Source organism: Salmo salar, chromosome ssa10 (assembly GCF_905237065.1).
Source record: "Salmo salar chromosome ssa10, Ssal_v3.1, whole genome shotgun sequence".
Lineage (NCBI taxonomy): Eukaryota > Metazoa > Chordata > Actinopteri > Salmoniformes > Salmonidae > Salmo > Salmo salar.
Window position 1 is genome coordinate 91,332,160 of NC_059451.1, and position 14,583 is coordinate 91,346,742.

Genomic DNA, 14,583 nt, shown 5'->3' on the forward strand with positions numbered 1-14,583 from the left:
TCATTTCTTAAAAGAACACTATCAGATATTGGTGTTTTTGGTGCAGGAACCAGCATAGTAATCAGTGAGTGGACCTCTGTGGTGTTCCTCACGTTTCGGTTGAATGCATTCAGTTGTGCAACTGACTAGGTAGGTATCCCCCTTTCCCTTCCTATCTAGGATGTACAGCCTTACACTCCGCTGGCTCAGTACTGTGGATGGCAGTAAAGCAGAGCAGGAATAATAGGCCTTCTTGTTCCCGATCAATGAAGAATAACTTTTAAATTGAAAGAACTAAAGAGAGCAAATTGCAATAACAGCCAAATTACACGCCATGTTAAACAGAACCCTCTGGTAGGGACTTCTTCAGGTACACTTACTGTGAGTTACACATAGAAACATCATTAAATAACCCATTGAAATACACTGGGAACTGTATAACAACCTTAAGGTGAGATCTCCATAGGACGTGTGCTGTAGTAACTATTGTATCTATTGTTGCCAAATGTTGATTACAGCCAACAGGCTTCTGGTTCCAAAGCCATGGTTACAACATCTGGATTTGATACATCTTCTCAACAAGCCACATCTAGCTTAGCACCAATCCTCCATTCCATGTTCCTATGGAGCAGTGTGTGATCTGTCTGTGTCCTGTCACTCCCTGCCTGCTAGACACTCTGGTGACAGTGTAATAGGATGAGGGGTACATTTCTTCTAAAGAGAAACCCCCAACATGACTGAAGACATGAGGAAATGCGAGGGGGCAGGCCAGAGACAGTCGAGTCCAACATGAATTATACAGCTGAAGGAATCTTACCCAATTATTACTCCTGCTGACCATTACTACCCCAGCTAATCAGAAGGCTGGCAGCTGTTAATTCCTGTGGCTGTGGCACTGCTGAGAGAAGCGGGAGAAAGGGAGGTAGGGAGGGCCAGCCGGACAGCTCTTTGTAGTCACCTCCCACTAGCCACTTTAATTAGATACATAAAGAAAGGAGGAGGGGAAATGGAAAGCCCTGATCCTCTGGCCCCACCAACAGCCGCTGGAGAACAACTGGCTGGGAGTTCATTAAAGGGTGTGACACAGGACAGCCCCTTTGTCAATCAGTCTTTGGCCTCAAACTGGCTGCCCCAAACAATATTACAGACGGAGTGAGTAGGGCAGACACACCCCCATACATGCATTTAATCTTGGACCCCGACTAACATATACACTTGCAAAGAAAGCCTGTGAGGAGTAAACAAAGTCTCCATTTTGTTCAGTAGTCTAAACCAGCATCTACATGTATGGGAGGAGTGATAAACCACAACAAGACTGCTGGAGTAAACATTTAGAGACTGAGTAAGAGTTTGTATATTGAAAGGGTGTAATGGCATGCTGTTTGGTACACTAAAGTAGGATGATTGGTTGAGAGACTGTAAATGAGAAACAATACTGGGTGAGTTTATTTTAAATGAGAAACAATACAGGGTGAGTTTATTTTAAATGTGAAACAATACTGGGTGAGTTTATTTTAAAATGGGAAACAATACTGGGTGAGTTTATTTTAAATGAGAAACAATACAGGGTGAGTTTATTTTAAATGAGAAACAATACTGGGTGAGTTTATTTTAAATGAGAAACAATACTGGGTGAGTTTATTTTAAAATGGGAAACAATACTGGGTGAGTTTATTTTAAATGAGAAACAATACTGGGTGAGTTTATTTTAAATGAGAAACAATACTGGGTGAGTTTATTTTAAATGAGAAACAATACTGGGTGAGTTTATTTTAAATGGGAAACAATACTGGGTGAGTTTATTTTAAATGTGAAACAATACTGGGTGAGTTTATTTTAAAATGGGAAACAATACTGGGTGAGTTTATTTTAAATGTGAAACAATACTGGGTGAGTTTATTTTAAAATGGGAAACAATACTGGGTGAGTTTATTTTAAATGAGAAACAATACTGGGTGAGTTTATTTTAAATGGGAAACAATACTGGGTGAGTTTATTTTAAATGTGAAACAATACTGGGTGAGTTTATTTTAAATGGGAAACAATACTGGGTGAGTTTATTTTAAATGTGAAACAATACTGGGTGAGTTTATTTTAAATGGGAAACAATACTGGGTGAGTTTATTTTAAATGGGAAACAATACTGGGTGAGTTTATTTTATAAAATGGACCCTGATCTCTCTTTTGAAGAACATATCAAGACTGTTTCAAGGACAGCTTTTTTCCATCTACGTAACATTGCAAAAATCAGAAATTTTCTGTCCAAAAATGACGCAGAAAAATTAATCCATGCTTTTGTTACTTCTAGGCTGGACTACTGCAATGCTCTACTTTCCGGCTACCCGGATAAAGCACTAAATAAACTTCAGTTAGTGCTAAATACGGCTGCTAGAATCCTGACTAGAACCCAAAAATTTGATCATATTACTCCAGTGCTAGCCTCCCTACACTGGCTTCCTGTTAAGGCAAGGGCTGATTTCAAGGTTTTACTGCTAACCTACAAAGCATTACATGGGCTTGCTCCTACCTATCTTTCCGATTTGGTCCTGCCGTACATACCTACACGTACGCTACGGTCACAAGACGCAGGCCTCCTAATTGTCCCTAGAATTTCTAAGCAAACGGCTGGAGGTAGGGCTTTCTCCTATAGAGCTCCATTTTTATGGAATGGTCTGCCTACCAATGTGAGAGACGCAGACTCAGTCTCAACCTTTAAGTCTTTACTGAAGACTTATCTCTTCAGTAGGTCCTATGATTAAGTATAGTCTGGCCCAGGAGTGTGAAGGTGAACGGAAAGGCTGGAGCAACGAACCGCCCTTGCTGTCTCTGCCTTGCCGGTTCCCCTCTTTCCACTGTGATTCTCTGCCTCTAACCCTTTTACAGGGGCTGAGTCACTGGCCTACTGGTGTTCTTCCATGCCGTCCATGGGAGGGGTGCGTCACTTGAGTGGGTTGAGTCACTGACGTGGTCTTCCTGTCTGGGTTGGCGCCCCCCCTTGGGTTGTGCCATGGCGGAGATCGTTGTGGGCTATACTCGGCCTTGTCTTAGGACGGTAAGTTGGTGGTTGGAGACATCATACTAGTGGTGTGGGGGCTGTGCTTTGGCAAAGTGGGTGGGGTTATATCCTGCCTGTTTGGCCCTGTCCGGGGGTATCATCGGATGGAGCCACAGTGTCTTCTGATCCCTCCTGTCTCAGCCTCCAGTATTTATGCTGCAGTAGTTTATGTGTCGGGGGGCTAGGTTCAGTCTGTTACATCTGGAGTATTTCTCTTGTCTTATCCGGTGTCCTGTGTGTATTTAAATATGCTCTCTCTAATTCTCTCTTTCTCTCTTTCTGTCTTTCTCTCAGAGGACCTGAGCCCTAGGACAATGCCTCAGGACTACCTGGTATGATGACTCCTTGCTGTCCCCAGTCCACCTGGCCGTGCTGCTGCTCCAGTTTCAACTGTTCTGCCTGCGGCTATGGAACCCTGACCTGTTCACCGGACGTGCTTGTTGCACCCTCGACAACTACTATGATTATTATTATTTGGCCATGCTGGTCATTTATGAACATTTTAACATTTTAACATCTTGACCATGTTCTGTTATACTATCCACCCTGCACAGCCAGAAGAGGACTGGCCACCCCTCATAGCCTGGTTCCTCTCTAGGTTTCTTCCTAGGTTTTTGGCCTTTCTAGGGAGTTTTTCCTAGGGAGTTTTTCCTAGCCACCGTGCTTCTTTCACATGCTTTGCTTGCTGTTTGGGGTTTTAGGCTGGGTTTCTGTACAGCACTTTGAGAATATCAGCTGATGTACGAAGGGCTATATAAAAATACATTTGATTTGATTTTGACAGATTCATTAGACTAGTGAGGCTAGTCAATGTCATTTAAAAAAATAAACAAACATTTAGCGTAGAAGAACAAGTCAAAAGTAAAACATATAATATTAAAAATATAATATAAAAATATAATATAGTATAATATAATTTGCGAACGACCTGTCCTATAGGCTATTTGCATTACATTTTAAATAAATTACAAAAAACAGCTGTTTTCAAATTAAATGTAGGCCTCTAATTTAATTAGCTTAGGCATAAACATTTTAATTAGGCCTAATAAATAACAAAACATGGCTGTCTACGAACACCAGGGCCGGCCGGTCATGGCTAGAAGGGACCAGTTTTGTTAAATTAACGTCAGATTTGACTTTTCGTAGCAGGTTAGGAGAAGAACGTAACAGGTTAGGAGAAAAAGGTCAAATCAAAATCAAATCTTATTGGTCACATACACGTGCTTAGCAGATGTTATTGCGGGTTTAGCGAAATGGGTTAGATAAATTTGTTAATTTGACTAAAGCTGGATCCCTTCCAGCCATGACCGTGCCGGCCCACCCCACTCCACTCCCTCTGCGATTCAGCACCACAGCAGAGGAAAGAGGACACTCAAGGCCCCTCAAACTCAACCTCAAAGCCAGTTCCACTACTTTTATTTCACTGTTCCTGTCCAATCAGGGACTGATTAGGTGCAATTCATTATCAGGTAGAACAAAAAAACAGCAAGCCCCGGACCTTGTAGGGTAAGATTTGTATACCCCTGCTGCAGGGAGCCACAAAATGAAGAAATTAGAAAACGAATGTTGGACAAACAAATTGTAAATATGTAAAAAGATGTAAATAAATGAAATTCATTAAGGCTGGTTAATTGAGAGAAAGCTTATTTTACAACGCTGTAAAATGAGCCCTACATTTATAGCACTTGTTCCTAAAGCTCAAATCATATCTCCCCATTTTCTAATTGATGATGACAATAAATATGTTTATTATAATTTCAACTATCGTGGGGTCGTGACTCGTGCCATGTGTGATATACTGAGAACTCTATTTCCTACTATAGGCAGCTGGCTGACTAATTATTGCAACATAGTTTCTCTGCAATGTGAATAGTTGACAATGATGTTTAGTTTCCAAGTGCTACTGAATAAGCTCAACTGAAATTCACCAACTGTGCATGATACACATCATTACTCTACCAATCCCTTCCAAATCTTTATACTACACATGACACGGGCGGCATATGTTGCTCTGGCCTGGGGTGGCAGCAGAACTGCTAGGACTGGGCCTCACAAACACTTTCCTCTAATTTACTTGCGTTTGAGGTAGACCTTGGCCTGCTCAAAGTGAGCCGCTGCTGTTGGGAAGTCAAAACTCTCCAACTCCTTGGAGCAGCTTGCGACGGCGCATCAGCCTCTTTACTTGGTCCTCAAAATGGCGCGATCATGAGGCCATCTTTAAGATGTTTTGGAGAAAAAAATCCCCTCTCAGAAGGCACACTGGAAACAGGGATAATCAACACAATCTTCACCAATTTTCCCCAGTCGGGGTGCACTTAGCTGAAGTCCCTTATGCGTGTCTTTTGCGTGAATAAAAATAGAAACACAGCCGAGACTAATTTCCCAGCAGTTTGAGGATTTATTAGCCTATGAAGTATATTTGCCTTTGAAGTTGGAGCACATTGACTGGTATTTCCATCAATGAATAAAAAGCATTATTGGGGGGGATAAAAACAAAATACCGGCTAATGCAAACCCTGTACTGAGGCGCAAAATCAGACACCACAGAAACCAGACAGCCTATGGAGGAACTACAACACAGAGGGATTTCAATGTTTGACCCCAGTTAAAGTTACAAAAAGTAAGCCATCCTGGAAACATCAACTCAAATATTAAAGGGCATGTTCATAGTCTTCCAGCAAACCTGTCCTGGTTAGGTAAGAAACATGTAGGTACTTCGGAGAAACAAAGACAGTCAAATGAAATGATTTCCCTGACTTTATGACATACTTTGGCAGCAACAACACAAAAGCTTGTTTGTTTGATAAATAATATAACTCCTTCTGAACTCATAATAAGAGGGTTATTTTCATACAATAGGGCCTATTCAAGAGCAGGTCATGTGAATGGATCATATTCTGGCCAACTTTAGTCTACTCTACCTATTCATTTATTGTAGTAAAATATGTAGTTAACGTAATAACTAAAGAATTCCAGATGGGTTAAGGTTTGGCGACACAGTAAATCACAGCCTCTGTTCAATAGCTGTCAAGACTAGATTAAATAACAACAACACTTATGATTCAAATCTTAACACTTCTTGTATAGGGGTAAGCCAACAATAGCATTGAAAGTCACTGGACTATAACCCTTAGCCAAAGAATTTACAAAAATGGTACTAATCTTCACAAAATCTGCAATTTCTTTACAAAAGTAAGAGTGTATTATTAACCTGGATGTGAAATAACAATTAACCTCATCAATTTGAATGCTTAATGTGAGCACTTATAGCCATGGACCAGACTATTGAGGAATAATAATAAGCTTCCTGACACACTTCCTGTCAGTTTGGTCCTCCTAGTCTCATCTGACAAGCTCATTAAAACAAACATTTGGGGAAAGTGGATCTATGACACACTAACACTCCCAATCTAAGCCAGGTGGAACAAAGAAATCCCTCCAAAGGGATGAGGAATTTAGAGAAAAGTATGATTTTCAGCTACAAGACCAGTATACTAGGCTTAGGTGAGTATTGCATTCAGTGTGCAGGAATACAAAATATAACCTTGGTATTTCACAACATTTGGACACTGCTAATCTTGGCTACATCTGTCAACTTCAGGCAGGCTCCTTGAGGCCCGATGTTTTTGTTACTTTGTTGCCCTATTCCCCCACCTCCACATCCCAGGTAGAACAGGCCAACGGTTAGTCATGAAGGGGAGACCAACCAGCCCATGACAGCTGGCAAATGAAAATGTAAATACAGTCTCCACTCTTCAGCTCTTAGACCACAGTGTTTCTGACAGTCCCTCAAGTGTCATAAACGCTCTCCATCTAAGGCCAGCCTTTATTTGAAAGCAGTGACAAACAAATTTGGGCCAGTGTGTAAATATGCGAGTTCATTACCAAGGTATGAGAGCAGAAACCTAAGAAACTGTCCTGAAAAAAATCTTAGAGGGAAAAAGCTCTCTACTTCTTTTGAGTTGGCCAAAAAAATAACCCATTAGTGCTCACAGAGGGAGAGGCGTGCTGGGGTCGGAGACTGGGGGGGGGGGGGCCTGACTGAGGCAGCCGTGGAGGGGAGTGTCGGGTGTTGTTCAAGGAATTAGCAGAGAAAGTGGAGACTGAATCAGATACCGCAGAGGAAAAACAAATATCTAGGTGAGTCAATAACACGAGATATGCTTGTTAGGTCAAATAATCTAAACGATCCTGACTTAAAGTGACTCAAGGGGCAGACACCCATGCTGACAGAGACTATATTTATTTGCCTTTGTCCAGGGATTAGAGGAGGAAGTGCTCCCCAGGCTGGTTCACAGGCCAGCCCACCCCACTCCCCTCAGCCCAGGCCTCACTCTGTTCTGGGCTAAGGGGGAAGAATGTGTTTAACAGACATACTGAATGAAGTCTCTTCCACCCCTCTACACCCACAAAACTCTAATGAATTCACAATAGGGCTTTCCTCAATTGTTTTAATGAACTATAAATATGTAAAGAGCTTTAACCACACAGACTTGTCTGTCCTAGCGATCCCAGTGTTGAATGGAGGACGACTCCGGGCCCAGTGACCCCTGACCTCCAACAGGGAGAGTATGGAGCTAATGGGAGGAGTCCCCCTGTTAGTGACAGCTTGAGCACCATCACACTGGACTCCTCCTCTCTCATTACACTGTGCTGCTGTGCCAGCCACTCCTGCCACCTCGCTCTCCCTCTCTCTGGGGAAATTCAGTAATTGCCTCTCCACCCCTCCCCCTGTCAATGACCAGACACCATCATCTCTCTATCCTCCCACCCACCATCATGCACAGTGTGCTTTATCAGGCCTTGAACTGCAACTTGGCAGAAGAATGATGGCTTGTCACTATATGTTTTCCTCTTCATAAACCCAGTGACAGGTCCTCTTCATAAACCCAGTGACAGGTCCTCTTCATAAACACAGTGCAACTCCATAAAATACCATCAAACAAAGTCTCATCTACAGTGGATCTCTTTCATTCATTACATTGACTTAAGTCAACTGTTGTTATCAATGACTGTCATTCAGTATATAGCTTTCTAAAAAAGCAGCAAATACCAATGAAATACCTGATACTCCACTGCAATTTGAGATCCTTTGGATTACATTTTCTAGGAAAACCTTATGTTATTGTATAAACCCACAATATACTTCTGACGCATGAAAATGTTTGCCTGTCTAGTGATGGGTTGCTCCTCTATTAGTAACATGTGGCCAATGAAAAGACATAGCTAATCTGGCCTGCATTACAAATAACCTGGGGCAAGGAGTAGGGGAGTAAGTGATACTCTACACTGGAAGACAGACAGAGAGCTGCAGCCAAACAGAACGCTTCTGTCCAGAGAACTGCCCCACTCACTGCACACACAACCCACACTGACTAAGCACTGACAGAACAACACCCAAGCAGCACTATATGACATAGAGGAGAGGTGTTAGTGATTTACCTGCTTCTCCAGGATGCGGGAGATCTCTCCCAGGGTTCTGTCCAGGCCTGACACCCTGGTGTTGGCCCACTGCCCGCTGTCCTGGCCCTGGAGCTGCTTCACCAAGTCCTTCACCAGACGCTGGAGCCTAGGGAGAGGGGGAGAGGTTTAGTCCAGTCATCCATCCATCTATAATTGCAGTATCATCACTATTCACTACAGTTAAGTAGATGAAGTAGAAGGTATAGATGTTTAGTAGGGAACTAACTTGGCCTTGTATGGGGAGTCGGGGACTTGTGTCTTTGCCTCCATTGACGTCTCGTACTCCTTTGCCCTACAGAGGGAACATAAAAAACAGTATTTGAATAAGAGGAAAAGAGTACTCCAGTGGTCAGGAAAAAGGCAGGGGAGGATGAAAAGTCTGAAGGAACAGAAAAAGGTCAAGTTAAGACTAAGTGTTTATTTTGCCTGTCAACTGTTCCCCCCAGTAACTCTAAATAAATCATGTATTAATTATACAGGGGCATAGTTCCTCACTGCTTTTAAAAATTCATAATGACATTCCACCCTCATCACTTTAAAATGGCATATCACATGTTCTGTTAAACTATATTGTTAAATAAATAGTAAATGGTATGCTCCAACTCGGGTAGCAAAGACATCAGTGTTTTGAATCTTTGACCTCCACAGATTCACAGGGTCATTAGGACTGTTTTCTCTGTGGCATTACACCAGCAGACATGGCAAAGACAGGCTCTACTAGTGGCACACAGAGCATCTGACTTTCAGTCAGAATCTCAGAGCAATTATAGATCCCAGGCTGACAGAAAGAAGGTCCTACAGTCAGACACAAAGCAGCTGATAAACTAACAGGTCCCGGAAGGGGACAGGTGGAGCCTCCCTAGAGGACCAGACCTGGCAGAACAAGGCTCAAGTCATTAGCATCAGCTAGATATAGATTATAAACACTGTTAATGTCAATCCAGCTCAGAATTAAACCCTGAAATAAAAGGTTGTGTAGCTCCAGAGAAGACAAAAGATTTAGGTAAACTGACTATGGGGTTTTATCAATGTTTACAATTTCTAAGGTTAAATCAGCAAACATTTATCACTCAGAGAAATATCTATGAGCAAATCAGAAATGTCTGCTCTCAAGGGCAACCTTCCCATATAAAAAGGCATGAGTTTAAACTCGATACCATCATTGAAATGATCAATTCACGTGCTTCATTTTTTAGTCTTTGCACCACGTTATCAATGTCTTCTTCAGCAGTTGTAACAGTTCCAAAAATATTAACATGGCCTTATTTCCGATCTTAAAGTGTACTATAAATCACTGCACATTGGCAGTACATGAACTAGAGGGGCAAACTTTTGGCCTGGAGTAAATAAAAATGTTTTAACATTTATTTATTTATTTAATTTCACCTTTATTTAACCAGGTAAGCCAGTTGAGAACAAGTTCTCATTTACAACTGCGACCTGGCCAAGATAAAGCAAAGTAGTGCGACAAAAACAACAACCCAGAGTTACACAACCAAATCACAAAGTCAATAACACAAAATAAAAAAAAATACAAATCTATGTACAGTGTGTGCAAATGTAGAAGAGTAGGGAGGTAGGCAATAAATAGGCCCTAGAGGCGAAAATAATTACAATTTGGCATTAATACTGGAGTGACAGATGTGCAGATGATGATGTGCAAGTAGAGATACTGGGGTGCAGAAGAGCAAGAGGGTAAGTAATAATATGGGGATGAGGTAGTCGGGTGTGCTATTTACAGATTGTCTGTGTACAGGTACAGTGATCGGTAAGCTGCTCAGACAACTGATGCTTAAAGTTAGAGAGGGAGATATGTCTCCAGCTTCAAAGATTTTTGCAAATCGTTCCAGTCAATAGCAGCAGAGAACTGGAAGGAATGGCGGCCAAAGGAAGTGTTGGCTTTGGGGATGACCAGTGCAATATACCTGCTGGAGCATGTGCTACGGGTGGGTGTTGCTATGGTGACCAGTGAGCTGAGCTAAGGTGGAGCTTTACCTAGCAAAGACTTATAGATGACATGGAGCCAGTGGGTTTGGCGACGGATATGTAGCGAGGGCCAGCCAACGAGAGCATACAGGTTGCAGTGATGGTAGTATATAGGGCTTTGGTAATAAAGCAGATGGCATGGTGATAGACTACATCCAGTTTGCTGAGAAGAGTGTTGGGGGCTATTTTGTAAATGACATTGCTGAAGTCAAGGATTGGTAGGATATTCAATTTTTTTGAGGGTATGTTTGGCGGCATTAGTGAAGGAGGCTTTGCTGCGAAATAGGAAGCTGATTCAAGATTTAATTTTGGATTGGAGATGCTTAATGTGAGTCTGGAAGGAGAGTTTACAGTCTAACCAGACACCTAGGAATTTGTAGTTGTCCACATATTCTAGGTCAGAACCGTCCAGAGTAGTGATGCTAATCGGGCGGGAGGGTGCGGGCAGCAATTGGTTGAAGAGCATGCACTTAGTTTTACTAGCATTTAAAAGCAGTTGGAGGCCATGGAAGGAGTGTTGTATGGCGTTGAAGATCGTTTGGAGATTTGTTAGCACAGTGTCCAAAGGGCCAGATGTATACAGAATGGTGTCGTCTGCGTAGAGGTGGATCAGAGAATCACCAGCAGCATAAGCGACATCATTGATATTTACAGCGAAAAGAGTCGGCCCGAGAATTAAACCCTGTGGCACCACCATGGACACTGCCAGAGGTCCGGACAACAGGCCCTCCGATTTGAAACACTGAACTCTATCAGAGAAGTAGTTGGTGAACCAGGCAAGTCAGTCGTTTGAGAAGGCAAGGGTGTTGAGTCTGCCAATAAGAATGCGGTGATTGACAGAGTCGAAAGCCTTGGCCAGGTCGATGAAGACGGCTACACAGTACTGTCTTTTATTGATGGCGGTTATGATATCATTTAGGACCTTGAGCGTGGCTGAGGTGCACCCATGACTAGCTCGGAAACCAGATTGCATAGTGGAGAAGGTATGGTGGGATTCGAAATGGTTGGTGATCTGTTTATTAACTTGGCTTTCGAAGATTTAAAAAAGGCAGGATGGATATAGGTCTGTAACAGTTTGGGTCTAGAGTGTCTCCCCCTTTGAAAAGGGGGATGACCGCGGCAGCTTTCCAATATTTGGGAATCTCAGACGATATGAAAGAGGTTGAATAGGCTAGTAATAGGGGTTGCAACAATTTTGGCGGATAATTTTCTAAAGAGAGGGTCCAGATTGTCTAGCCCAGTTGATTTGTAGGGATCCAGATTTTGCAGTTCTTTCAGAACATCAGCTGTCTGGATTTGGGTGAAGGAGAAGCGGGGGGGGGGGGCAAGTTGCTGGAGGGGGTGCCGAGATGTTGGCCAGGGTAGGGGTAGCCAGGTGGAAAGCATGGCCAGCCGTGGAAAAATGCTTATTGAAATGATCGATTATCGTAGATTTATTGGTGGTGACAGTGTTTCCTATCCTCAGTGCAGTGGGCAGCTGGGAGGGAGAGCTCTTATTCTCCATGGACATTACAGTTTCCCAAAACGTTTTGGAATTACTGCTACAGGAAGCAAATTTCTGTTTGAAAAAGCTAGCCTTAGCTTACCTAACTGACTGAGAATATTGGTTCCTGACATCCCTGAAAAGTTGCATATCGCGGGGGCTATTCGATGCTAATGCAGAACGCCACAGGATGTTTTTGTGCTGGTCAAGGGCAGTCAAGTCTGGGGTGAACCAAGGGCTATATCTGTTCTTAGTTCTACATTTTTTGAAATGGGGCATGCTTATTTAAGATGGAGAGGAAAGCACTTTTGAAGAGCAACCAGGCATCCTCTACTGACGGGATGAGGTCAATATCCTTCCAGGATACCCGGGCCAGGTCGATTAGAAAGGCCTGCTTGCTGAAGTGTTTTAGGGAGCGTTTGACAGTGATGAGGGGTGGTCGTTTGACCGCGGACCCAGTACACACGCAGGCAATGAGGCAGTGATCGCTGAGATCCTTGATGATTTGCATGAGATTGAGGGCATCTAGCTTAGATTGTAGGACGGCCGGGGTGTTAAGCATGTCCCAGTTTAGGTCACCTAACAGTACCAACTCTGAAGATAGATGGGGAGCGATCAATTCACATATGGTGTCCAGGGCACATTTGGGGGCCGATTGGGGTCTATAACAAGCGGCAACGGTGAGAGACTTGTTTCTGGAAAGGTGGATTTTTAAAAGTAGAAGCTCGAATTGTTTGGGCACAGACCTGGATAGTATTACAGAACTCTAAAGGCTATCTCTGCAGTAGATTGCAACTCCGCCCCCTTTGGCAGTTCTATCTCGTCAGAAAATGTTATAGTTAGGGATGGAAATTTCAGGATTTTTGGTGGCCTTCCTAAGCCAGGATTTAGTCACGTCTAGGACATCCAACATCCATACAGTGCTATGTGAAAAAACCTGCGTTTGCAAATGTAATATCATACAGTATTGTAGAGGGATTTGGATGGGTTAATGGAAGATAATTCGATCAGAAACACAGGGCTCCAGAGCAGACTGTCACTGTAGGTCAGTGTGGCCCGCCAGCAATATTATTTGGCCCCCTCAAATTAATGACGAATACTATAATTTTTTATTATAATAATTTTAAAAACTCGGACCTACGATGCAGGAAGGAAGTTACCCCACCTAAATAATGCAAAAGTTACATGTTAACTTCATTCATGAGGAAAGAGAATGCAGGCGACAGTAAACAGATGGAGAAAAACTACACCAGTCGAGTAATTCATTTCAACAATAATCTTCATTTCAATTTGACTTTACAAACAAGAAGAGGGCTTAATTGGAGTTTATTTCTTCTAAACCTAGGCCTATATAAAATGACAACAACTGGCTGAGGCTTAACAGCATCTTTAACAATAAAGAAATGTGGCCTAATTAAAGTGGGATGTTTTAATTAGGCCTATTTACAATGACAGCTAGCCCAAAATGTAGCATGCTACATAAAAAAATAATTTAAAGAAAAAAAGGCAATGTCTGTTAATGTCTGTATCAGGAGTCTCGGTGTCACCACTACTCCCGCTCCTCCCCTAGCGGAGGATACTCGACAACCAGTCGACCCAGCACAACAGCCCATTCAGCAACCTACTGAGGTCAGCGATGCCCATTTGTCCCTCCCAGATAAATATGACGACACCCCATCTAAATGCCATGGCTTCCTACTTCAGTGCTCCCTCTACTTTACGCACCAGAGGGGAGTCCCCACCACCGAGAGCTCCAAGGTTGCCACTGTTATTTCTCTGCTGACTGGGCAGGCTTTGGAATGGGCCACAGCCGTCTGGGAGAGAGGAGATGAGCTAGATTCAAATGCAGCTTCGATCATCCCCTATAGGGCAGAGAGTGGGGTGAGTGCTTACTCCAATTACGCAAGAGGGACCAGACAGCTGCCGAGTACACGCTCATTTTCCGGACAGTAGCAGCATCCAGCGGATGGAACGAGCCGGCGCTTCGTACGCTATTCCGAAGAGGTCTGGGCAAGGAGGTCCAGACGGAACTGGCCTTTCGAGACGACAACCTCACTTTGGACGCACTCATTGTGATGGCCATCCATCTGGATAACCTACTACTGGAGCGTCGGTACTCTCATCGCTTCTCTCCCTCCCTCAGGGAACACTCTGGATCAGAGCCTGAACCCATGGAGGTAGAGGTCTCACACCTCCCCACGGCGGAACGACGCAGACAGCTGGGGCTCTGTCTGTATTGTGGACAAGGAGGCCACCAGATCCAGCGGTGTCCGGCACTTCCACGAGCAGAGATTGACGATCACGTGATCTTCCACCTCATAGGGCAGGAGTGAGTATTCCATCTTCATCACTTTCTGCTAAACTCTTTTTGGTGTCCATCACACTAGTTGACTGTCCCTCATGTACTGTGTCTACAGCGTTAGTGGATTCCGATGCAGCAGGGAATTTTATTGACCAGACCCTTGCCTCATCTCTTAACATCATCTCCTACCCGCTCTCCTCTCCTTTTCCGGTTCAAGCCCTTGATAATTGGCCATTAGGATCCGGAACCATCACACACACACACATCACCCAACCACTCGCCCTCACCGTGGAGTCCATTCATCAGGAGAACATC

The 14,583-nt window shown here is 43.4% G+C and overlaps 1 protein-coding gene across 6 annotated transcripts in view; it reads right to left on the minus strand.

Annotated features, from left to right (window-relative positions):
• The window catches only part of LOC106561156 (S phase cyclin A-associated protein in the endoplasmic reticulum), a 140,549-nt gene that overhangs the window by 35,860 nt on the left and 90,106 nt on the right, over window positions 1-14,583 (minus strand). For all 6 annotated transcript variants that reach the window (XM_045688220.1, XM_045688219.1, XM_045688216.1 and 3 more), the window contains 2 exons: window positions 8,724-8,789; window positions 8,477-8,603 (listed from right to left, as the gene is read on the minus strand). In XM_045688220.1, the coding sequence (XP_045544176.1) occupies window positions 8,477-8,603; window positions 8,724-8,789 (193 nt within the window). The remainder of the gene's footprint in view (window positions 1-8,476; window positions 8,604-8,723; window positions 8,790-14,583) is intronic.